Below are 25587 nucleotides of genomic sequence, written 5' to 3'. Positions count from 1 at the left end.
AGCTCGTTCATTCATCATATATAGGTAAAGGTCAGAAACGTTGTGATGTGTACCTGAAAAGAATGTTCAGGCATTGTTGTACTGCTATTAAAATTGTCATCGTTGATATTTTGACGCCTAGCTGTCTAATTACCTGTCATATTAAATGAATGTCTACGAGAATGGGATCATATATGTTGAGCTAAGTCTTCGAACGATAGAAGGGCTGGCGGGCCAAATGAAGATCGATCAAAGTATGTTGGAAGGGAGAATTGGCGTAGATGCTCTGCGGATGCATTTGACTGTGGAAGCGTGTGTATTGCCGTTTGATCTCTTAATAATAATTAAAAGGTTGGTAACTTCGCCATGTGAAGCTATAGCTTAGTGTGACAACTATTTAGGAGAGTAAACGATATTTTTATTCAGTATAATTTATGATCTCACAAGATAATGAAACTGCATTTTGTGAGATGTTTTATATAAAGATCACACCTCCTAAACAATAAATTTATTTCGTTTTATAACAATAAAAAAGCAAATCCTTTTCTTCCCTTTTGTTGCACACTACAACCGGACCATTTCACTGCTCAGAAAATATTGAAAAAGTCTATTTCACATGATTTCCAAAGAAGAAGCTAGCTGCCTATTCTACTGCAAACCCTTCGATGAAAATAGTGCTGAGGAGTGCTTGAAGAACATTGAAGCATCGCCCGAAGTCGACCTTTGCTATACTAATAATTTTAATGAAGCTATGCTCATCTGCAAGTCTCGAATATATGGCGCACCAAATTTCTATAAACTGTATAAATCCAAACAAGAAATCGCTGAAGAAACAGCAAACAATGCAGACAAGAAAAATATCATATTTGGTAAAACTAACAAACAACTTGGAAATAAACTGACGTCTAAAATAAAATATATAAAATTTACAATATAGAAAATGATAGCCAAATTGTTGATTTCATCAATTACGTTTTCAGACCAAAAGAGGAAAACCTTTGTGATCCACGTTACAAGTTAGCAACTGTATATGACAAGGATATTATGTCAGTCATCTGGAAATTTAGTCACAAATCCGACAGCAAAACCCCTTTAGCATTCAGTCAGTGGTTGAATGCACAAAAGGTTGACCTGACCTCGACTGAACCTGAAAGAAAAATCGTAAAGACAGACAAAAAGGTACTGAAATTAAGAAGCAGACAATTGAGCACCCTTGACCATGTGTATTATGGTAAGTTTAAAAGTGATAATGGAATAAAAGACTTGCTGATTCTCCTTTTATAGATACCGTCGCAGAAACTATAGTTGAAAAATTGCCAAGGCATCAATCAAAAATAAATGAAATGAAAAAAGATGGATATCAAATTGTGGGATATTGTAGGAAATCTGTAGGCGAGACAAGAAACAGAATCGCTTGTTTGCAAAGAATGGTTGATATTTTATACAAAAGATCATTAGTAGACAAGGTCTTTGTTTCGCCTGTTAGTTTAGCCAAGCAACAGTTTGCTAAACGTGATCTAGAAGATGAAAAGAATGAAATCATGTCTAAATTAAACAATACACATGGATGTACAATAGACTTTTTAAAGTTTCTAGAAAAAAATACTAAAGTTTGTGTAATATCAATCGATTATGCTGGCTTAACAACTAATAGTATGGATCTCAAAAACTTGTTAAGGTAACAAAGAAAATAAATTTTACAATAGTAGCAATTAACTAACATAAACCTTGTGTCCAGAGAATACCCAAGTCTCCAGAAAATATTTATTGATCTCTTCTTTTATGAAAACCAATTCATATATTTCGATAATGAACAACTGCTAAATAATCCTGAACATTTAGAATTGTTTGATTGTCGCCCAAGCCCTAAACAAAGGGGACGCTAGGTATAATATAGCAACTAGGGCATAGATTTTTTTATTACTTAAACTCGATTTTATGGCAATTAAATGTATTATAGTTTATTTAAATTCGAACTTCTAATCTATCTTTCTGACTAAAATATGAGCTGGTACGATATCTTTTGTATATCAAAGGATTCGAATTGATTCTTTCATTACACTGCAAAAGAGGTTCATATGGATCTTCTTTGAAACAAACGTCGACATTTGTTGTATCCAACATCATATTACTCTTGGATTATTGCATAATCTGGGTATTTCCATACCTTCTATAATAAATAAACGAATTAGACACACATTCAACTACTAGACACGTTATTATGATCATAGAATCATATTAACACTTAGTACACGTCACCTTGTACTCTAGAGACATACGTATACATAATGCTGTATTCTTACTGGTTGGGAATTTCAAGAACGAGTATTTAACTCCCTTTTTTTTTTGTTTGTTGTCAAATAAAGAAGACACATGTTACCTTACAGTTTTTATATCAATTTATAAGTCGCGTTCACTAAACCAAATATCAACTACAAATATCACAAATGCAACTTGCTTAGAACCTTCAAAATATCACGAGCACTTCAAGAGTACTTTCCATCAAGAGAAGACGAGGCTTCGTCAACAGCCGAGCAGTGTTGACAAGCAGAAGAGGAAGAACTGCTTGAAAATATGCAAGCTTTTGTAAGTTGTAATACCATTTTATTTTTGTCTCTCCTACTAATATAAGTTCAAGTAGTAAGTCTGTAGTACATGCCAACGACAACATGTTAGCCAGAGGGGTTAGTGAGCCCATGTACTCCTACTACTTTGTGTTTCCTTTAGTACAATTGGTACTATCTTCTTTGAAAAATGAGCTTGCTGTCTTGGTGTAAGTATACCTTATTTATTGTTTGCTTCCATCACATTGTTGCTGCGATTACTGACTTGGTTTAATAGAGGTGAGCTCCACTTTAGCCTTTGGAAGAATTGGTGAAAAGAAGAAAGATGCCACCTTGTTGGAGAAACAGAGATCTGCTGTCGACGACAAGGTGGATGTGATAATTAACAGTCATAGCTACGGTCTTGATATCTCCAGCATGGAGATATCTGGCCCAAACAACAAGGTTAATAAGCTTCACTTTTTGAATAATAGAAAGAAGCTTGCAAGAAATCTGAAGGCAATGTACAAAGACATTGTCCGAAGAAATTCTAATAAGAGCCGCAGATCAACCAAAGATCTGAAAGTCTTTGGCTTTCAATTCTATTGTAAGCATCATCAAACGTCTTTAACAGTCATGTACTAACTACCATTGCATCCCCCAATAGTAAACCAAATATATATGTATTCTCTCTGGGGCCATACAGAGGGACCATATATATTCATATGTGAATATACTGTTGAGCTTCCAACAAGCAACAACTTGCTCCCTGAGCTGCCATCCTTTGTTGCAAAAATAATGCTGATGAAGGTAGTACTAGTAATTTTTTTTTTTTTTTTGGTACGACCAGTGCTAATTATTTTATTTTTACAGGACGTGATCATGCAAACAAGTGCCTTCGTTACATCATTGCTGTTCGATTGTGATGACTCAACGGACAGCAACTCCAGCTCGGACGCGAAGAAGAAGCATAAGTACATTCATTGAAATACAAAAACTCTTTCTGTTCTGCATTGTTACGCTTTAATTTATGTCTTTCAGTGTTGTTATTTTTTATATTTCAATAAACGCTATAAATTACATATTGTCCTTATAGACCATACAGACTTGATTAAGATAACAGACCCTTTCGAACCAATAAATGGGTTCAAAGGGTGACATCCGATTAGAAAGATATCAGAAAAAGATGAGAGACTGAAGGAAAAGTGGCTTTCTATTATCTTTTCTACAAAATGGAACAGCCGAGTTGCTACGCAGGAAAAAAATATAAATTGATTCCATTGTTTCTCGTATTCTTATAGAGAAGAACTACGACCTCCATACAGAAGACTATGTCTAGTACTTATTGTCATGATAGTACTATACAATAAAAACCAGCGCCTTGACAACTAGTCATCAATCAGTCATTCTTGTCGCATATTACTCCTTTCATAGCGCTCTCTTTGATATCCCTCCTCTCTTTACCAAATGTATGTATCGCACGATTGAATGGACGCTACTCTTACTCAGCAAAGACTCTGTTAAGACTGTTACTTCCATAGATTAAGGTACCTGAGATAACTATATACTTGCGCCTCGAAACGTTTTCAAATAGTGTCTACTGCTTCCACGCAATCTACTGCCTTCTTTTTTCATATGTTTTATATTAATAGAGCGATAACTTTGCAATTAAAAATAAAAATTGATATCTCTTGTGTTAAGCGTTATGATTTTTAATGGATAATCTTCCATGTAGTCATATCATCTAAACGGACGCTACATACAGTAGCATTGGCTGCGGAGGACTATTGAAGGGATCAAGGGCACGGATGTGTTTTCTAACTAAAAGTCTTCAAGTCAGATCAACTGGAGGATAATAAGAAGCCTAAAAAAACCGAAGAGACACAAGCGCTGGAAATGAACATCCAACAGCAACTGCAACAGAAGCTACTGGCAATAGCAAGTATGGACAACCTTTCTTTAAGTTTTTGTTACGAAGATATTATTTCCATGAGGAAAGGTCCCTTAACCATTCATAAGGTAAGCAGCATCTCACTTTCTAAGAAGGCACTAATGCAGAATTTATACCGCGAAAAAGTTAAAAACAAGTAGAAAGCATGGAATACTCTCGAAGTAGCTTGGCTGTTACCTCCATCATCGCTTTTTTAAAGACTAATCAATTATATCAAAGTATATATTCCTCAATTTGTTCTTTAAAATTAAATAATTCGTGTACATCAAATACGTTTGAAATCGCTCAGCCTTCGAGGCAAATATACTCTCTAATTGTCTCTCTTTAGACGTTTAAACCATCATCTGTGTACATATTCATAAACTAATTTTAGAGTAGGTCTCTTGAATAGGAGCTCGTTGAGGTGCAGTCTTTCTATCAAAGAAACGGTGAAGTCGGTTTGCAGTTGGGCAGCTGGAAAAGAAAATTTGATGGTATTTTTTTACAGAATTCCCTTTATATATAACTCCTTCTGGCTTATTGATACCATTGAGTTTCTTTTTTTTTCTCACTGATTATCCACAAATTATGAATACACATAATGCGAAGAGAAAGTCAAATATATTGCCTTTGCACATAGACACAACCTCATTTACAGAACGGCAATCGAAAAGCAATACATACTCATCATTTTGGAGACGAGCCAACAAAAGACAGCTACCCGTACTTATACTTTTGACCATGCTGTTTTTCAGTTTGTTCCTTAACTTTATACAACATAATCAGAAAGCCTCACAAGCACCAGATCTGATATATAATTCGCACGATCCGTTACCGCCAATACCTTTGACCGAAAATTCGCATGCCATCATTATCGCTGGTCACGCCATTTATACAGGTGCACCAACACCAGATGACATTTATAAAGAAGACAATTGGGTGCTGGAGCCTTATCAAAAACGAGGCAGACAAATAAACACTTTTATAGAACATATACAGAAAGGCATTGATCTATTAAGACACGATTTGAAGGCTGTGCTAATATTTTCTGGGTAAAAACAAAAAGGGGCTAACGTGAAATAGATTTTGAATGCAAAAGTTAACAAAAGGGAAAATTCAATGATTAGTGGAGAGACAAGACCCAATGCAGGCCCTCGATCAGAATCGTTGTCTTATTGGCAAATTGCTCGAATATTATTAGACAGTAATACTGAATTATCAGCTGAGGAAAAGTCTCGACTCAGCGAAAGAATGATAACAGAAGAATATGCGAGGGACTCATTCGAAAATATGCTGTTTTCTATCTGTCGGTTTTCAGAAATGTTAGGCAACTATCCTACAAAAATTACTGTCGTCGGCTTCGAGTTTAAGCGAAAGCGATTTGAGGACCTTCACAGGCACGCAATTCAGTACCCTTTAGAGTCATTTCACTATATCGGAATTGACCCCAAAATTGAGGATCCGGCAAGGGAGGAAGGCGAACTTTTGAACTCTTACAAACCTTTTGAAAAGGATCTATATGGATGCCATGGCATTTTGAAGCAAAAGCGAATTATAAGAAATCCATTCCGTAGAAGACATGCCTATGCTGCTTCTTGTCCAGTTTTAGCACCATTAATCAACTATTGTCCATCAAACAATGCACTGTATAAGGGGCCTTTACCTTGGACATCGGCACCCTAGGGGACGACCATTTTCCTGTCAATCCCATCTATTTTTTATTACTACCTTTACTAATACCTTCTCCTTTGTTTCTGGCATTCTAGCACTATTTTATACACTATATCCAATTTGTCTTACGAAAGTACTTTCTACTTACTATTTATCTTCATAATAATCTTAGACATATTTGACTTTGTCGAAGCTTTAAAATATGCATATTACTTCCGGATCAATAAACCTCAAATAGTTGTTGACTTATACAACATATTACCAGAGTCATTGTGATGTAAACAGTAGTTTATACCCGGAAAAGCCTTTGTCTGGTAGTTTTTTAGTTTTTTTTTTTTTTTTTTTTTTTTTTTGCAAACGAGGAAATAAGAAATGGCCTAATTTTTTGTCCGAGGACCCTATTTTCTCGCCTCTTTTTAACTTTTGCACAATCTTCATTGCTAACATCGTACAAAATGGGTGCAGCGTTAAGTTGCCTCGCATTACCTGCTCTATCAAGTGTAGGAGGGTGGATAGCTAGTTGCTTTTCAGCTGCAGCTTGCTCCTTAGCCTTCAAAAGGTAGGCTGCGCTTAAGTCAGACAACAGTAATTAACGGAGAGCTTAATGATCTCGACAGCTGACATTGGCAATTCATTTGTAAAAGCTGTAACTGTAACAACTCTATAGCAACACGAATTGGATATGCTGTAAGTATTAATATGATTTATGCTATACTTATCTGAAAATGCTAACATACGGCTTTTGGTTTGGCACTTGGGGTAGATCATATTTTTATTCAATTCTATTGTAAGTAATTCTTACAAAAATTCATGCATTTTTTTGAAACTCTCCAATAAAGAAAGACTGACAATATCATCTCGAACCTCTTATTTGGCATCTTCAATAAGCTTGCATGGCTTATGCTATCCAACTGGGCTATTAAAAAGCTGGAACACTTGACATTGGATTATATGAAATTCGACTGTGAAGAAGGAAGTTGTTATGGTGTCATAGGGGTATGGTTTAAACAATTGATCAAATATGAATATTAATGAAATCTATGTTAAATAGACAATTATACCTTTCTGCATTCTAAGTTACTTTGTGGGCTTTTTTTTTTTTTTTTTTTTTTTGTTATATTAGGTTCATAGAGTTTCTTTTGCATTGATATTATTTCATGCCATTCTAGGATGCTTATTGATTGGTGTACACGATAGTCGACAAAAGAGAGCCGCTATACAAAACGGTTGGTGGGGTCCTAAAATACTAGTCTGGATTGTCCTGATTATCATTTCCTTCTTTATCCCAAGTGAATTTTTCATGGCCTGGGGTAATTATTTCGCTTTATTTGGTGCAGCTATCTTTATCCTTTTCGGTCTTGTCTTGTTGGTCGATTTTGCTCATAGTTGGACCGAAAAATGTATGATCAATTATGAAAGAAATGACTCAAATTTATGGAAATATATACTGATATGTAAGTCTTCATCGAAATGGGTAACAGACAGACAAGAAAGTGTTTCTGTACTAATGATGGAATTTTGCTCTTATTCTGATAGTTGGTACGCTACTTATGTTCGCCAGTGCTATCACGCTGACAGGCATCATGTACGGGTTCTTTGCCTCAAACGGTTGTTCTTTGAATCAGTTTTTTGTCACACTAAACCTGATCTTATGTGTCCTGGTTACCTTATTATGTATCTCTCCTCGAGTACAAGAGGCTAATTCTCGCTCTGGTCTATCGCAAGCGTCTATCGTAGTTATTTACTGTACTTACCTGGTGTTATCTGCCGTAGCTAACGAACCAAATGATAAAGAATGTAATCCTTTGCGGAAATCAATTGGCCCCCAAACAACATCTGTTGTATTAGGTGCTATCTTTACATTTTTGGCAGTTGCTTATTCAACGAGTCGGGCAGCTACACGAGATAGTGCGTTTATTAGAGGAAAATCTTCAGGTAGGCCAAGACTAGGCAGTTATGAACCTTTGGACACGTCGAGTGCTGTCCCATTAATGGCAAATCAAGTAGAAGATGGCGCCAAGCGAATGAGCTCACAAGGTTCTGCTAGAGAACATTTGATTGCCGCTGTTGAGGAAGGGTAAGTATAACTGACCTGGACTTTTTAGTCTGTGCAAAAGTTCTGATCGTCATCATTCTCAATTTGTTTATAGCGCTTTACCTCGATCTGTATTATACGAAGACGATGATGACGACGATGAAATTGATAGTAATATTGACGAAAAGGATGATGAAAGATTTGGCTCTCTATATAGTTATTCTTTCTTTCATTTTGTTTTTGCTATCGCTGCTATGTATGTTTCTATGGTTCTAACTAACTGGTTAGTATTTCGGGAAACGTCTGTTCAAAACATGGAGCTAGATTATTGATATGTTGTCTTCTTTAGGAACACAATCAATTTTGAGGATGGTACTGGGCATGACGGTGGTGATCTCGTTCGTATTGGACAAAGCTACACAGCTGTATGGGTTAAAATTGTATCGGGTTGGGTTTGCCATTTGCTTTATATTTGGTCTTTGGTAGCGCCTATTTTTATGCCGGAAAGATTCGCCGACTTTGATTATGAGTAGCATTAAAAGTCGATTGTCGGTGAGCTTGACCTACAATTATGGCTTATCCTAAGCTAATTTTATTATTTAAGACATGTAAAAAAGTCAGTAAAACAGTTTTTCAAAAATTTATAGACTCGAAATCTTTCTACATCAGCTTATTGAGTAATTACTTCTCCTGGAGGAGTATCTCTTCTTATTTAAAGGCGATTTATTTATCCTTTATCACGATTAGAGCGAGGCGTTACTATGTTCTTCGGGCGAACTACTTATCGCAGTCAAAATGTCGCGAAGCCACTGTCTCAAATGATACTTTTTGTACCTCATGAATGAAAGCTAACAATCACAAAGAAATTCTTCGTTTTGCACAGTTTTGAAAGTGTACTTACCATTGTCGTAGATATCAAAGCTATTTCTGTCTCGTAATAGATTGCTTTTAGTTAACCTTCATTCGTACAGTAAGCGTGGCCATGAAGAATGCGTATATTGCCACACTTGATTTCTATCTCATTCGCGATTGATGACTTTCCATAACCATTTTGTTGAGATTATTTGATTCCTAATAAACTTTATTGTATTATCTTGTTTTTCTCTAATGGTATTGCAAATTAATATCACTGTCGTTTTGTCGTGCTGTACTAAGTGAAATATAGAATTTATTTATTTGACTATCGAGTAATGCGTCTTGCTGTCAAATTGAGTGACATATATTATTGCTATCAGATATCATTAAGCTGTTCAGGCGAAATATCATACCATTACTGATTATTGGTAATAATGTATGTATTAAAGTAAAATGCGAAGTGGAAAGAGTTTATAGTATGTGCTAAATTGAGAAATTCTGAATAAACTGTCTATAACGAGCCACAGAAACCTTGCCATAAAGTACAAAGGTTTGTGATGAATTTTTTTCGATTATATTTATACCATATTTTTCACTATTGACGGCATTTATTTTTATAATTCTATCACTATAAATATCGGTTGCAATCAAATAATTCATTGAGTTTAGAAATAGCGAATAAGGAGGAAGGTAAGCAGGTTTATAGTCTCTGCTTTTCAAATTCATCTTTAAGAATATCATCCATAACATTATACATGAAAATAGGAGGTACATCGTTGGCAAACTCTATTTTAATAAAAAAAATATATCTTTCTGAGTTGCGGACATATAGTTGTCAAAACACACAAAAACATCACGGGCAAATGTTCATCTTGAAGATACAGTTTTTGAAGAGCTGTTTAGTCAAACACTACTTTCTTGATCCATATAACAATGAAGGAAGGTTAACACTAATAAATTGGGTTTGTAGATCAATAACTTAAAAAAGGAACATCATTTCTTTCAAAATTAAATCAAATGATCAGGAAGACGTTACATCGAGCTGTTTACAGTAAAAATAATTGTTTTGATTCAAATGATAGATTAGTGACCTCCTCATAATTGGAGCTTAAAAATCATTGCACGTTTTGGTAGTTACTCGAACTTTAATCCGCTCCTTTTCTCTTACTATTCAAATTGTTTTATTTTAAATTATTGCTAGATGTCAGATATTTCTAAGAGTAAGTAATGCTTTCCTGAAATTTTGACATAGCTTAAGTTGTAATCTTGTATAATGCCTAAGGTATGGCCGATTACCTGGAAACACCCGATTCAACTACTTTAAAAGCACGATGCAAACCAAAGTTCTGTAAACGCTTAAATCCGCCAATTTGATAAAGCAATTGATGCTTAAAAAAAACCTTCAGAAAAGATTTGAAGCAGCATTCAGAGCTAAACATCCCAATCGAAAGAGAAGGCCAGAGTACAAAGAGCTGCAAACATTCAAACAAGCCGCGTCTCAGCTGCTATATTGGATACCGGCGTGTGGTATTTCCATACCTCCTATAATATGTAAAGGCGAATTAGACACACCTTCAAGCATTTGACTCGTTATTATGATCATAGAATCATAATAACACTTGTACACGTCATCTTGTATTTCTAAATATACGCATATACATATGCTGCATTTCTTACTGGTTGAATATTTCAGGAACGAGTATTTAACTCCATTTTTTTTATTTCTCTTCTTTTCCTTTCTTTCTTTTGTTGTCAATACAAACATCCAATTCGCTATGAACGCTTCCCTCTCTGATTTTCAGTGTATAATAAATGGACTAAAGGAGACTCATTCCACCTTACAGTTTATATCAAATTATAAGTCGCGTTCATTAAGCATAAAACAACCTCAAATATCACACCGCGGTAAGAAGGCGGTCAATTTATTGAAGGTAAATTGCAAAAAAGAAAGATTGGGATACTTTGAATAAATATTCTTTTTTTTCTTTTTGCCCGATAGAAAGCCACACCCACCTTGGACTCTAATGAAGCAGAAGCTGTCGCTAACCCTACTCGGCCTGATGGCCCATCAAATTTTGGCATCTTCAATGCCTCTGATTCACTTTCTACTGAACTTGTCCCTAATACTAGTACTGCTGGCGCAAGTGACCTTGCTGATAACCATAATCCCAACTTTATCAATGATAATGTAGGGTCTAGCAGCAACGCTGAGGACAAGCTGATTTTTGAATTTACCGAAGATAATGAACTCAAAAGTACAGTTCTAACAAATGAGGATACCCCAGAGTGCTCTAAGCGTTTTAAGGAGTTTTTCAAAATAGTTAAAAGAAACGATTATTTATCAACAGGGATCTATTCCAGATACTGTAAGTCATTCTATCCTTCACATTTGAAAACACTATTTTAAATACTTCGATAGCTCTTTGTATAATATTGTACTATTGAAGAAAAACCATGCATACCCTCAAATAGACTTTTCAACCATAAATGATGAGAGTGAGACAAACCTGAATAGAAGAGCAATTCCTTGTATTATCTTATCAATTTTTTTTTCCCCGTTAGGTACCAGGATTTGTAATGAGCCTTGATAAACTGAAGAAGATTGGTCAATTCTTCCGCCTTCAATGTTTTGGTGAAGAGGAGAACAAAAGAAGAGCGTCAAGCAACGTGAACCTTGATGATATTATCAACTGCCACACGCCGAAGAATATGAAGGCTGCAGTTGATTTTTAATATATTAATGTTTAGTGAGGCATTTGCCAAATAATAAAACTCAATTTGTAAACATGCCCTTTCCTATTCCTATTTCTATGTTGTTGTACTTCTAGCTGTGCTTTACCTTCCGGTTTGGATGTTTTATAATTAATTGGATGATTTGCATTTCATTCTGTGATATTCTTTGTTATCAAAAGTTATAATTTAAAAGTTTTAAAGTAGGGACTGAGTGAGTCAGCGAGACCGAGAATAGTTCTTGGATAATCTTTATTTTGGTTTAGAAGTTGAATGGTCTTTTATATGAATGCGAGGTAGAACTGAGCTTATAGTGGAATTAAGAAAGTAGTAGTGACAACCGAGAAATATTGTTCCTGTTAATGAATTGTACAACACCACTGCGAGATATCTATAACCAGTAAGGTTGCAGTGTGCCTAATGAAATGCCTGTTTCTCAGATTGTTATATGAATTAGAGGACAGAGACACATTTATAAAACGATTGCAATTTTTATAGACAATTCGCATCCTAATTCATAAGCAGCTATGCCAGAATGTTTCTGTATGTCTCGCCAAGGCAATCATCAGGCTTAATGTTTTGTGAATCCGACGCGATAGTTCATCCCCCTTCTGCAATAAATTGCGTTCATATTACTTTTAGTCTTAGACCAGCATTCCTCTACAAGGTTTAAAATGCGAACAGAGGACGCATAAATAAAGGTTTATAGCCACCGCAATCTTGCAACTTCCAGCAAGAGGTAGCAACAAGAATCTGAAAAACACTGTTAATGGGTTGGCGAGGTTACTGGCATGAACTACCTAGCCAACTGCGTTTTTGTGAATGGAACTACTTTCGATACCAACATGAGAGGCCCTAACGCTGGCTTAATCAGAGGTGCACCAGCATTTTGGGAGCTATAACAGCTCAGGATGTTATTTCAGTCAAGATTAGAGCTTTTAAACCTCAAGAAAGTCATGATTAATAGAAACAGAAAGAGGAAGATATCCAGGATTAAAAAAAAGCAAAGGGAACTAGTACTAGCCATTGTATAAAGTTTTATTTCTGAAACGTCAGACGAAATAGACAACTCCCTGAACTGAAAAACTTCTATGTTATTATAGGTAATGCACCCATAAATTTTAAGATAGCACAAAAATGATCGTGACCAAACGCTTTAGACCTACATATTTACTTCTAAAATCCTCTGAGCTGAATCCTATGGAAAAATTCTTGTCAGTTATCAAAAATTCAACGCAAAGCATTTCTTAGAAATCGAAGATTCTATCGATGCTACCGAAAAACTCCTACTGTATAATACACTGTCTATTAACTATTCTTGACTATCCGGACTTTTTTAAGGGCGTGGTTAATCATATTGTAAACGAAAAGCTAACTTTTTTTAATAAGAACAGGAAGCTAAAAAGATTACAGCTGTCTTCACTTTGCACAAAAACATGGTTCGATTCATCTTTACTTATTGATAGCTAAAACAGGGACATGTCAATGGCCATTTCGAACGTGCGTCTTTTCAATTATATGAAGAAACTAAATGGTAACATAGGTGTAGCTTTTCTTTTATTTTTATGCAAGCATAGGTATTTATGACATAAACTGTTAAAAATCAAATGCGACCTTCTTGTGCTTTGGAGCATTGGAGTTAAGGATATCATCAAGAATTATGGCACTTGATGCCTTTCTTTTCTTCCACGCTTTCTCAAAGCATTGCATCCTGTAAAAACTGTCAATTTTTCTAAGATCGTCCAGTTTCATTATAAAACCTGGTAGTTCTTTCAATGACATTGGCAAGATTATTTCGGTCAGTTCCACCACTCCGACAGCTCCTTGAATCTCACCAAAACATCCATAAATGTAAAAATGGCATCCTATATTACATGTTAATGTATGCTATATTGGTAACTTTTACATGTAACTTCACTTTACCGATTACTTGAGACAACAAGATGCATTTGGCATCATGCTGCTCAAGTGCCTTTAATCCAAACAACGACTATCTCAATAAATCTTCATGTGTTTTTACGTCGTCGTTCTTCTTATACTCCGGCTTCACTTCAACGAAACCAAAAGCTTCACCTTCTAAGAGAAACAGCTTGCATCAGGGCGTTTTTGATATTTTCCATAACAATGCAATTTTGCGATATTTGTAATTGATATTTGGTTTAGTGAACGCGACTTAGAAATAACTGTGAGATGAAATGAGTCTTCTTAGTCCTTTTATTATACACTGAAAATCAGAGAAGGGAGCGTTCATGGCAAACTGAATGTTTGTATTTGACAACAAAAGAAAGGAGGAAAAGGAGAGAGATACAAAAAAAAAGGGAGCTAAATACTCGTTCTTAACCAGTAGGAATACAGCATTATGTATGCGTATGTCTTTAGAGTATACGATGACGTGTGCAAGTGTTATTATGATTCTATAATCATAATAACGAGTCTAGTAGTTTAAGGTGTGTCTAATTCGTGTTTATTTATTATAGGAGGTATGGAAATACCACACTACTCGCTTTCTAAGCTTTTTAATGCTTCATACCAGAAGAATAACTTTTCATGACCAGGATCATGTAACAAGGGTTTAAAATAGAATCTACGTAATTCACTAAGAGTTCTTGCTCTTCGATCTTATGCTTTTTAATAATATCATTTGACAGTTTCTTTAAGCTAGAGATTAAAAGTTATTGCTTATTAGTAACTGGTTGAACTTTTCAAAGCTTATGCGTAGTACATACAGATTTATCAAAACATCTATAATTCGTCTGTCCGGTTTGCTTGCTTTTTTATAAAGGTCAAATAGTTGAATTTTTACTTCATCTCTATCACGAATGTTACCCTGAAAGAAGAAATGATATGAGATGTTCTTATATCCAAAAATACTCTCCCTTATGTATTTTCTTTACTCTAAAGATATGTACTAATTCCATGAAAATTGAGTCTTCGATCTTGCTTGTGGAGCAGAGCTCAAATTTCTTCAACAAGTTGTCATTTGTTATTGAAAAGTCCATTCCAGGATACGTAAGGCCCTTCTTAAGTAATACAATGTTGTATAACGATCTTTGTATGGTTATTAATACCTTGCTTTCTAATTTACTTGCGCAGAACGACTTACAGTATCTCAAGCAAGTCTCCTTTAATAAATAAGTGTTGTAAATGCTTTAATTGGAATTGATAACGGTTGTAAGTCGATGACTATGAACTTGAGTGTTTTTATTGTTCTTCAGATGAAGTAGAATGATTATTTCCTCTGTAAGGTCTAATGGGAATTTATATTATTGTGGAGAAATGTTGCTAGTCATTAATTTCAGATTCAGATGCTTATTGTGTGATTAATATACTCAGGACTGTTATCTTGTTCTAGGCTGTACATAATTTATATTAGATGCACTACAGATAGACCGTGGTAGAATGTATTCTCTACTGGTTGTACGTACTCGAGTATTGTAATTATTGTCTCACCAAACACGTCAATAAGTCTTGAATTTTGGCTGTTTCAAAAGCCCTTTCTTGATACTGTCTAAAACGCTTAAAGCACTCTGGCATATTCTCATTCATTAGAACTGTACTTTCAAACTTATGCGGGAGTAAGAGCAGACTGAGAATGAGCAGTTTTTGCAGAATCAGGATAAGCGTGTTTACGTGGAGCAGGAGAAGACTGGCTGTCATCCGGTTTAGTAGGAGGAGACTAATTCCAAACAAATAAAGTGTGAGCTCCCTAACTTATCCTAATTCATAGCCCTTACAACTTACCTTTACCAGAGTTGTTGCCATTTTTCTACCTACTTTCAAGAGAGCTTTGGCTACAGAACCCTTTTAAATCTCTGCTTCTCGTTTTGCCCTTGCATTGACCCAAGCTTCTTTGATATCTAGCTGTACACCAGGATTCCTCTTTCTTAAAGGACTCTTCCATTTGAATACTTTTCTATATCTTTCCTGAAGATTCTTTTTTGCATCAGTTGCCTTGTCGAATTGTTTAATGTACTGCTCAACCAACTGTCGATTTGTGGTGAAAAAATCACTTAAAGACGTTGCGCCTTGTTGTTTAGGTAGTTGGCCATAGCTTTCCCATCATTAAGCAGTATTAAAGATTTTGTTATGCAACTTGCCAGAGAGTCTTCACTTACCTTTTGATATATTTGACATCGTGTTGAAGATTAAGGCAAAAGGAAAGTACAACCTTTTTCCTGTTCATGGATATGCTCTAGAAGTTGTTGTTCCCTTTTGTTCCACTAAGCCTATGTTATTTTAAGGAGCTATGCTGTACATCATTGTAAGCATGCGATACGAAAACATGTAAAGTTATAATTGGAATCTAAATTTAATAAACATTATCTTTTACTCTCATAATAATTGTTACACTAAGCTCCAGCTCAACATATCGGAGCTACCTACCTCTATTTATAATTAAGAGATCAAGCATTAATAGAGACGTTTCAGCAAAACGCGTCCGCAGAGCATCTGCGTACCTCTGCCTTATCCTACGTACTTGGATTGATCTTCATTTGGCCCACCTGCCCTTCTATCGTTCGAAAACTTAGCTCAACATTTACAACTTCGTTCTCTTAGACACTCCACAGGATCCACATCCGCATCCTCCACCTACAACACAGCTCTTACCTCATTTATTATAACAGGTTATCACTCAGTTAGGCCTCAAAATCTCAACAATAACCATTCTCATAACAGCATATCAATTACCTAAACATTCTTTTTCAGGTACCAATTACGCTTCCGATTTCCGTCTCTATATGATGAATGAAAGAGGTAGGACAGCCCCCGATCCTAAATATGACGCAAAACCAGCATACGTATGTGGATTCTTGATTATGAACATACTGCCAAACTTTCTGGTGTGAGTTATTTAGACTTGTGTGCTCAATAACTTGCAGCATACATGCCTCAAGATATCCAAAACTGGTTATCTCGTCGTCCACCACCAGTTCTCGCAAAGTGGCACTCGATGAGAGAATCATTAATCGGTAGATTTGGCATTTATGAAGAGATTGACTACCGAAGACGTTTGAAGGGACTCAAAAAATGTCAAAAAATGTCGAAAAGAAGTTAACGGATCCATTCAATTACATACTACAAAATTTGAGTACCTCTTAAGCTTAATTACTGAAAAGCACGCTGAAGATACCAAGATTGCGGTGTTTACTCAGTTTTGGATAAACCGGAAATTCGTCTCTCTTTGATTGCATTGCAAGCTGCACTCAATCTAACTACTTTGGAACAGCTTGTCAACAAAACTGTCGAAGTAGAAGATAGAGCAAAACTACAAGACAGTCAAAATCCCGCTCAACCAAAGGATGATGTTAATGAACCTACACCGATGGATGTAGATAATTTTCCGAAAGGTTATCGACACAATAAGCAAAAATTCAAGAAAACCTATTCAGAACATCAATCCCAACAAACCACTCAACTACGAGCACATGATAAAGATGGAAATCTAATTTGTGATTTGTGTCGAAGGAAGCACCATACTATTATGTCACGGTCTGACCTCTTTTCATATAACAATCTGGAAAACAATCCAGATTTACTGACTTTACCAGTTATGATATACTGGAACAAATAAGATTCCAGGCACACCGGCGTTGTACAATTCATTAACAGGAACAATGTTAGTCGATTGTAATTACTACTTTCTTAATTCCACTATAAGAACTCGCATTCATATAAAAGACCATCCAAATTCTAAACCAAAATAAAAATCCTCCAAGAACTATAGTTCGGTCTCGCTGACTCACTTAGTCTCTACTTTTAACTACTTAAACTAAATAATTCTTCTGATACCAAAAAATATCACATATTGATTGTAATCAAAATAAGAGGTATCCATTAGACAACAATGACGCTCTGATATTACGTGTCGTGGAAGCCTTCAAAACGGTTACGCCTGAGGATTGTAAGGTTTGTTTCAGACAGACTGAAGGAACAGATGCGTGCAGAAAGAAGCGAATCTTAGATAACTTACTAAAAGTGTCCGAATTTCGCCCAAAAACAATCACTTGATTAATCTGAATCTTGCCAAATAAAAAAAGTCCTAAATCTGAGCCGAAAATATTGTAGTGTAACCACGCTGGGCTTTTATCTCCTATGTGTTAAAGCTTAAATTGATCTGCCCTCGATCAAGAAAGAGAGCCAGAGATAGATATTATTTGTCGGCTGCAGCATATATTTATTTGTCTTTTTTTTTGTGTACGTTGTAAACTATTTTTGTTCAGCTACGTTTTCAAATGTTGGACAGAAGGACCGCACCAGAGACCTGGTGCTTTTGAATCCAGCATAGGAAAAAATGGACTAGCTTCATGGAGTAGATAAGAATACAACAAATTACTCCTTAATAGATCTCTTTCTCTTTTCTTTAATAATAAAGCTCTCTCCTGACGGATTTAAAACATTTCTTTTACTGCTACAACTTGGCCAATATTACTCTTCTCACTCTTACATATATCACGATTCAACCATGCCACGACAAGCCATCGCAGAAGCTAAGCTACGAAAACTGCTCGAATTAAATGAAAAATTAAAAGAGCAATTAGAAATATCTCGTATACCTATATCAGAAGCAAGTCGATCGTAAGTACTTTTCGAAATATTTCATTGTACTTTGAAGTTCAATGAACAATGCCATTAATTTCTCAAGCTTAGTTTAATTGAATACTGCCAAACAAATCAAGACATGATGGTACCGTCTGTTTGGGGAAATCGGAATCCTGATCCTTTCGCAGAACCTACAGCCGGCTGTGGATGTACAATCATGTAGAATAATTATAGGGCTTAGCACGTAACGAACAGCTTTCACACAATCATTTCAAAATGCAAACCAAGTATAACAACCAGTATTCATTGTTCTTTCCTCACAATTATCATTAGTTCATCGTACATAATCAAAGTCAACAAATTAATTATTTCCATGGTTATCTGAAAATAAAACTATTGATGCATATATTACTAGAGCCAAAGAATCCATGCTGTATGTTAAAATGTGTCTAAGGCGATAGAAAAAAGAAGAAGATGCGGTGAAGCTCACGATGTACTCCTGTAATCTTACAAAATTTTTAGAAAAGTGTCCCTCGAATCTCAGGGCATTGAGTTTCTGGGGAAGGTAGCTGTAACTTTTTGATCGAACAAGCTCAACAGAGTGTTTAAGCATGGACTTCAGCAATCATCACAGTATCCATAATATATTTTACGTATTTTCTTACATATGTACGCTTTTGGATATAAACGTCAGAGTATGTTAACATGATAATAAGTACTATAGAACTGTTGCTCTACTACAGTAGTCACTGTTTTTCTTGTCAGATGTATATATCTCCTTAAGTATGCTTCACCTTGTTGCTTTTTACTGTACATATCTTGTATACTCGAAATCGCTATCATACATCTTTTGTAGATTACTTACATAACAGGCTTTATGGCATGGCTAGTACTTAAGAAAAATCTGAGGAAAAGATTAAAGTATAACAAGAAATATGATTGTTGGAAGACGTCTTATTCTTAGTTTATCCTGTCGAAAGCCCGTTACTTCGTACGACACCGAAGTTTGCGCAAATCAAACTTCGAAGCAATCCTCCATTAGGTAAAAGTCAAAATCTGCAAAATGAGTAAGCTTGTCTGATTTGCGTGAGGATCGAAAATACAGCAGATGAAGGTGATTTCCAGGAAATTGCAATGCTAAATCTATTTTAATTAACTCCGTTTTCGATGATTTATGTAATTACTATAAGTACAAAATCCTTATAAATAAAGAATGACAAGCGTCAGTATCTTCATTGTCATCATTGCCTCTCTTCCGTCTTATATTTACTTTAGATAAAGCTTCCCAAATATGTTTTATTCATTGCAGTGTGCTGTTTGTCAGAATCAACTAATGGAGCCTGTAACAATATCATGCGGATATACTATTTGCGTATCATGCTTGCCGTCTCTAGAGGCTTTCGAACATTCAATATTTGCGTGTCCTGTCAAACAATGTAAAGCAGAGTCGCATCTTTTCGGTCCCAGTTTGTGTTTAGATACGTCGATTACTAAACTTAACCAAGCTGCCTCTACTGCTATGACCACTGAGCAACTTGGATCGCATGCAATTGATGTCCTTCGGTGTCCTATTGGGATGCATCTGATTGAAAATCCTATCACTAATCATTGCGGCCACACCTTTTGCAAATTATGTTTACTTCGATATAAGATAGCTAATGACACGTGCTGCATATGTCAAAAGCGATTGCCCAGTTTTCAGTATCTTCAAAAGCAACCTACGAATCACATTTTGAACAATATATTAACTATAATCAATAACGATACGCGTTACAGCAGTTATGGACTTGAAATTGCCAAAACTACTTCTCTCAGTAAGAATACAACTCAGTTATTACCATCGACTGATCCTTATTCAAATTTTGCGAATATACCCATTAATGTCTTTGATTTCCCCGTTTTACCATACCAAAAGCTCAGAATTCCTATTTTTACCGAGAAACAAAGATCTGCTTTCATCCGGTCCTTACTTGCATGTCAAAAGTATCAATGTTTTTGCCTTGGTATCATCAGTAAACAACGGCAGGATGTTGCCACTTTCGAAGGCCATAAGGGTACAATAGTAAAAGTTAAATCTGTAGATCAAAGAAGTGACAGTCTTATCATCGATATTCAAGGCCTTGATCGTTTTAAAGTTATCAATATCCATGAGGAAACCGATGATCTGATTTATGCAGATATTGAATTAAAACTGGAATCACAAATTAACTGGACATCGCCGATGATGCACAATAGCAGTAACAACAGCCAACATTGGGTTGATCATTTTGAAAGCATAAATCAGCAATGGAAAAAAGGACAGCAACAAGAAAAAACAGATACTGAACTCTCGGACTCGTCTTTGTCCCCTGAAGAACTAGCAACAACAGCACAAGTACTTAACCAAGGCCAAGATGCAATTGTTGTTATTACACCAACATCACCTCCTGGCGATTCATTCTCTTTAATGAATCCCCTAATTACAGCTCCACCTTCCGCTACAGCCATCAAATTATCAAGCCGTATTCACAATTTCATAAGTGAACTCGCTTACAGTAACCCTACCAACTCCTTTTGTAGTGCTGTGGATGGCCTGCTAGGCCCCGTTTGGCTAGATTCCGTTCAGAGTCTTCACGGTGTCTTACCTTCTCCTTTTCAACCTGTGGTCATATGTTGGTGGTCAGGTATTGTCCTTCCTGTGGGTAATTCTGAACGCTATAATTTACTCCAAACAAGTGCCTTAGAAGATCGCTTGAAAATCATTTTATCATGGATTCAGGACTTGGAATCTCAATGGGTCACTTGTAAAAGAACAGCTTTGAATACTGCCGTTAAGGTTAGTCAGCAGCAGTAGCTACAATGCTAATAGCAATTTTTACATACACCCGACTCATCGTCATGCTTGGTCTTTTTTGTTTTTTCTTTTTAAATATACCAAATTTGCGCCAATTGCTTGAGCCGCTCACTTATTCAGATACCTTTGATTAATACCTTCGCATATAAACCAATTTGATTTTTGCAAGAGCAATTTTTATCTTAATTATAATAGAAAATTTACTACATTAAAGCCTTAAATGACCTTTACTTTAGCTTTTACTGATTTTCAACTACGTTTCCTGATATCTGTTAGTCATGAATGCATTAGGGGTGGAGAAACTGAAAAAAGCTGTTGTTACAATTACATACTTGGTTAATTTGTGCTGCATCTAATTGTCATTAATTGTATGTTAAAAGCCCGGAAAAGATAAATAACGTTTTAGTATTCGACAATAGGTCAAGAGGAAAAACTATGTTGATCATGTACGAAAAAGTTACCCTGCTCTTTCAACTTCGTCTATGATTCAGGCGAACGAGTTGACGACAGGAAGCAGCTGCGGTCATATACTAACGCAATAATATCTACTTCCATCGCGTCGATTTTATGGCATTCTCGAAGAGCAAACGTCCAAAACAAGGTTTGCTTGACGTTAGGCACTTTTCCCAATAAATTTCAGAAGTGGTATTATCCCATCACTGTAGTAGAATTTTTTGTACATTTATTATCGTCTGGCTGTGTGAGCTTCATTATACCGCAATTTGTCTGTTTTGATAGCAAATTTAATTTGCGATCATCCTTTTCGAAAGAAAATTGTAACCAAATGACGAGAACCTCTTTATTAATCTCGTGTTCCTGGCTCTTACTCAAAAGGGCAGGTAATTCTAACCCTTAGTTACACTATTTAATTGAGTTCTGACGTTTTCAAGTATTAGGCTAATGACGAGAAGTTCGAGTCAAGTGAAACAGATTGACCATAATCTCTGGATCATTTGACGTTGAGTAGATTATGATGTTTTCACAAAGCAAAAAACTCTATTATATATTTCTTAAGGTTACCAGCCCAACAAAGGCTGTTGTGTACTTATCCTCTGTTAATAACAGGACAGTATACATTATCTTTATCATTTGAAAAGTGGCAAAAATATCAGTGATGACAACCAGCAGCATTAAGAACGCTGCAGTAAGTAAACAACCAATGATTGCTCAATTTAAAAATACTACCCCATTCATAAGAAGTATAACGAAACCTGTCGATTTTTTCAAAAATACAAAATGTAATGTAATAAATATAAATCTACCAGTCAATATTTGAAGGATCTTCTTCGTCGTCTGAATCATCATCGTCCGAGGAAGAGTCTGATTGAACCTTTTCAACGACCGGTTTTCGAGCTGGGAAAAAGGTTAAAACCAAATTCACAAAAATGATTAGATTTATGTATAAAATAATCAAATGCTTTATTATACATACCTAAGCCATTTGCAAAGAATTCAGTCAAGGTGGGTAGATCTTCTGCTGCGAAACCCAAAATGGTATCACCCACTAAGTGCTGATCTTCTGTTGAAGTATTTTGATTCTCTTCTGCTTCTCCTTCAATACCATTAACATCCACGTCCATTGCATCCACGGAACTTGATGTCTTCTCCTCGTCATTTTCAATGCGTAACGCCATAATAGATGTCATGAACGTATCAAATAAGGATTCTACACCAGGGAGGACATGACTAGGTGCTGATAATCCTGTCTCATCTTCCACTTCTCCATTTCTATGTATTGATGACGATGTCTTGCCCTTTCTGCTGCTGTAATTAACTGTCATGGCTTCTTCACGTAACGCTTGTGCTTGTTTAAGGCGTATACGAGTTTGCTCGTCTGTCTCACGTTCATTTTCCCGTTTACCATACATGTCATTAAACAAAGATTTCTCGGTTGTGATGGTGCTATTTTGGAGATCTGCTGGTGTTGTTGAGACCATGGCATTCTCTGTCTGTTGCCCGGCAGATTCTGTTGTGGTGGAAGGTTTCACAGAATGAAGAATGAGTTCATAAGTGTTGGTCAAACAAATAAGTGTTGAAGACGAATGGAAAACTTCGTCTCCGTCATGTTGCTGTTGAACCTTATTCGGAAGCCATGCGATACCACGACAAGTATAGTTTGAATGATAAAGTGCAAGAGGAACGGACGATTTGGGATCAAACACAACAATACGTGATTTTAGCCCATTATCATCATTCTTTTTGATATTAGTGGTATGACGAGAAGAGGGGTGATTTTGAACAACTGCGAACTGATTACTGTCCTTATTGACTGAAAAGTGATCCACTGTCATCTTATAACTCCACCAAACGTTACATGTCAAAATGTTCCAAACATGAAGGTGTTCTTTGGATATGGCAATCAAAAAGGGACAATTGTCACCCAAAAATGCTAGTTTCTCGACAATTTCGGAATTAGGCTGAGCAAAAACAGCCTGAATTGAATTGGAATAAGGATCCCAAATAGTGGTGGCTTGACCGAAAGCAACGGCTAAAATGCTACCGTCTTCTGAAAAAGTAGCGGTTGTAGGGGTATCGTCACGATAGACACCGACAGAACGACAGACCCAGGCTGCTTGGTTATTGCTACCGCTTTGACTTAAATTCCATACTTTGAAAGTTTTATCCTCTGAAGTGGTTATGGCCATTAAGCCCTTGCTATGACGATAATGTGAGGTGGGATTGAAAATTAAGGAGGTGATAGGCTTGGTGTGAGGGTAATCCACACGAGTGTGAAGCTTGTAACTCTGGGTATCAGGATCCCATTGCCAGAACTTGAGGAAGAGTTCAGGTGTGGTAATTTTATCATCACGCATATCCACGGTGGCCATCCATTCACCACTACGTAAAAAGGCAACGTGCGCAACGTGGGCATGAATAATTTCCCTTTCACCGGAACGAACAATACGGTTCATGGGAACCACTTCCAAATCCATAACATGACTATCAGCAATGGCATTGTAAAATTGAAGACTGCCTTGAACACCATTCAGTACAACATGGCGATTACGAGGTTCAATAATAAGACCCGTGGATAAAGGATTCATGTTACTTTCTGCTTTGGCTGTTATTTATAGATAGTAGAATAAAATTGTTAGCACTAGCAATTGAATCCACTTATCAGAAGCTGTGAGTTTTTACCATATTGTAGACCTTGAATCACTTGCTCAATAGTTTGACTAATGCTATTGATCAATCTGATTGAATTATCCTTCAACCCAACACAGTAATATCGATGATTGGGAGATATGGTGATAGATGTCACACCGCCACCCATTCTAGGCAGAAATTGCTTATGTCCTGTATCAAGTTGCCAAATAACAATAACTGCTTCCTGACCACCTGACATTAAATATGAACCATCTTCCATGAACTTCAAACAATCCACAGGCATATGATGCCAATGATGAATGGAACGTATATAATCTTTCTCGTTTTCAGACGTGAAGTTGGTAATATGGGTAATTTTACCAGATTCATCACCTACAGCTAAGATAGGTTTAAAAGGGTGAAATTTGAGCACCGTTGTCATGTCAACAAAAGCATGTTGCCTCAATTGTGCTTCGATAACATCTGCTTTATCATTATCGTCTTCCATCACCATGTCTTCTTCTAATACTACTGGCCAAATATACACTTTGAATCGAGCCGCAAATGCGAGCCACTTTCCGTCACTGCTGATATCAATGGAACGACAATCTGTCAATGTGTGAATACGACGCAATCCACTATCCTGATCTGAACTGCCAAACATGAATCGATAAACTGCTGTGTTATTCGATGCTATGTCTAGAAAGACCATAATACACAGAGTTACAACTAATAATCTACAATATTGCCTTTGAAAATTATTACCTTTTCCATCTTTATCTGTTTTTTTCACAATTAAATATGCATATTCAGGTGTCCTTTGACAAATCTCCATCGACTGAATAGGTGCCTTAATATCGTAAGTCTTCAGTAAAATATCATCATTATAATCCCAGAGTTTGATTGTACCATCCAAACTGGCTGTATATAACTGAAGGTGGTTTTTTGGGTTCAGAATAACGCGAGTAATTGTATCTAAATGCCCTCCCAGAGAAGGCGATTGTGAAAGCACTTTGACAACAGCACCAGTGGCAACGCTATAAATCTTGACACAAGATCCGACAGAAGAAAAGAAGTACCTAAAGGTGAAATTAGATCAGATCACTGCCAAGTCGAAAGAACGTGCATCGCTTTAAACTGACTCAGTACAAGATACTCACTTTGAATCTTTTGTAAATTCAATGGGATATTCTGAGATGTTGCCGCACGCATTTTTTGTAAGATTAATACTGTAAGGTGCTTTATGCTTTGCAATGTTCTTCAATGACAATTTTTCGGCAGGCACTGCTGCTTTCTTTGCTGCTTTAATTGCTGGCATCCCCAATGTAGTAATTGAAAACGTCGATATAGGCGATCTATATGAGCTAAATAGATTTACAAGAGT

General features: G+C 36.1%; 11 protein-coding genes across 11 annotated transcripts; 7 read left to right on the top strand and 4 right to left on the bottom strand.

The window, feature by feature from the left end:
* Positions 1-467: 467 nt before the first annotated feature.
* BDF20DRAFT_866255 (uncharacterized protein) lies at positions 468-2209 on the top strand. The gene is made up of 4 exons (XM_053080834.1): positions 468-848; positions 917-1210; positions 1264-1657; positions 1718-2209. The coding sequence occupies exons 1-4, from the start codon at positions 596-598 to the stop codon at positions 1863-1865; spliced, it is 1089 nt and encodes a 362-aa protein (XP_052937547.1). The 5' UTR covers positions 468-595; the 3' UTR covers positions 1866-2209.
* Positions 2210-4994: 2785 nt separating this feature from the next.
* On the top strand, positions 4995-6390 carry BDF20DRAFT_866244 (uncharacterized protein). Its single transcript, XM_053080833.1, has 2 exons — positions 4995-5504; positions 5580-6390. The coding sequence occupies exons 1-2, from the start codon at positions 5041-5043 to the stop codon at positions 6133-6135; spliced, it is 1020 nt and encodes a 339-aa protein (XP_052937546.1). The 5' UTR covers positions 4995-5040; the 3' UTR covers positions 6136-6390.
* Positions 6391-6578: 188 nt separating this feature from the next.
* Positions 6579-8691, top strand: BDF20DRAFT_817659 (serine incorporator/TMS membrane protein; the record flags this gene model as incomplete). The annotated part of the gene is made up of 8 exons (XM_053077279.1): positions 6579-6682; positions 6768-6810; positions 6887-6910; positions 7012-7119; positions 7247-7577; positions 7660-8200; positions 8274-8441; positions 8508-8691. 8 exons carry the CDS (start codon positions 6579-6581, stop codon positions 8689-8691), a joined length of 1503 nt encoding a protein of 500 aa, XP_052937545.1.
* Positions 8692-10771: 2080 nt separating this feature from the next.
* BDF20DRAFT_866233 (uncharacterized protein) lies at positions 10772-11804 on the top strand. The gene is made up of 3 exons (XM_053080832.1): positions 10772-10944; positions 11013-11268; positions 11335-11804. Exons 1-3 carry the CDS (start codon positions 10789-10791, stop codon positions 11418-11420), a joined length of 498 nt encoding a protein of 165 aa, XP_052937544.1. The 5' UTR covers positions 10772-10788; the 3' UTR covers positions 11421-11804.
* A 2388-nt stretch (positions 11805-14192) lies between these two features.
* Positions 14193-15033, bottom strand: BDF20DRAFT_866220 (uncharacterized protein). The gene is made up of 4 exons (XM_053080831.1): positions 14847-15033; positions 14653-14791; positions 14470-14570; positions 14193-14401 (listed from the first exon to the last, which is right to left on the bottom strand). Exons 2-4 carry the CDS (start codon positions 14740-14742, stop codon positions 14260-14262), a joined length of 333 nt encoding a protein of 110 aa, XP_052937543.1. The 5' UTR covers positions 14743-14791; positions 14847-15033; the 3' UTR covers positions 14193-14259.
* BDF20DRAFT_866217 (uncharacterized protein) lies at positions 14915-15420 on the bottom strand. The gene is made up of 2 exons (XM_053080830.1): positions 15169-15420; positions 14915-15096 (listed from the first exon to the last, which is right to left on the bottom strand). The coding sequence occupies exon 1, from the start codon at positions 15398-15400 to the stop codon at positions 15182-15184; it is 219 nt and encodes a 72-aa protein (XP_052937542.1). The 5' UTR covers positions 15401-15420; the 3' UTR covers positions 14915-15096; positions 15169-15181.
* BDF20DRAFT_464131 (uncharacterized protein) lies at positions 15195-16238 on the bottom strand. The gene is made up of 5 exons (XM_053075513.1): positions 16221-16238; positions 16092-16128; positions 15859-15992; positions 15485-15794; positions 15195-15419 (listed from the first exon to the last, which is right to left on the bottom strand). The coding sequence occupies exons 3-4, from the start codon at positions 15924-15926 to the stop codon at positions 15548-15550; spliced, it is 315 nt and encodes a 104-aa protein (XP_052937541.1). The 5' UTR covers positions 15927-15992; positions 16092-16128; positions 16221-16238; the 3' UTR covers positions 15195-15419; positions 15485-15547.
* Positions 16239-16616: 378 nt separating this feature from the next.
* Positions 16617-16799, top strand: BDF20DRAFT_817908 (uncharacterized protein; the record flags this gene model as incomplete). The annotated part of the gene is made up of 1 exon (XM_053077300.1): positions 16617-16799. A coding segment is annotated over one exon (183 nt), but the record flags the coding sequence as incomplete, so codon positions are not given.
* Positions 16800-18206: 1407 nt separating this feature from the next.
* BDF20DRAFT_818695 (G-protein gamma-like domain-containing protein) lies at positions 18207-18506 on the top strand (the record flags this gene model as incomplete). Its single annotated transcript, XM_053077400.1, has 2 exons — positions 18207-18319; positions 18392-18506. 2 exons carry the CDS (start codon positions 18207-18209, stop codon positions 18504-18506), a joined length of 228 nt encoding a protein of 75 aa, XP_052937539.1.
* Positions 18507-19802: 1296 nt separating this feature from the next.
* On the top strand, positions 19803-21116 carry BDF20DRAFT_818075 (uncharacterized protein; the record flags this gene model as incomplete). Its single annotated transcript, XM_053077319.1, has 2 exons — positions 19803-20520; positions 20749-21116. 2 exons carry the CDS (start codon positions 19803-19805, stop codon positions 21114-21116), a joined length of 1086 nt encoding a protein of 361 aa, XP_052937538.1.
* A 1258-nt stretch (positions 21117-22374) lies between these two features.
* On the bottom strand, positions 22375-25521 carry BDF20DRAFT_912490 (uncharacterized protein; the record flags this gene model as incomplete). Its single annotated transcript, XM_053083961.1, has 5 exons — positions 22375-22469; positions 22549-24177; positions 24255-24902; positions 24969-25282; positions 25364-25521. The coding sequence occupies 5 exons, from the start codon at positions 25519-25521 to the stop codon at positions 22375-22377; spliced, it is 2844 nt and encodes a 947-aa protein (XP_052937537.1).
* Between the last annotated feature and the right edge of the window lie 66 nt (positions 25522-25587).

Source organism: Mycotypha africana (assembly GCF_025528875.1).
Source record: "Mycotypha africana strain NRRL 2978 chromosome Unknown BDF20scaffold_4, whole genome shotgun sequence".
NCBI classification, from domain to species: domain Eukaryota; kingdom Fungi; phylum Mucoromycota; class Mucoromycetes; order Mucorales; family Mycotyphaceae; genus Mycotypha; species Mycotypha africana.
This window is presented reverse-complemented; position numbering and strand designations above follow the sequence as displayed.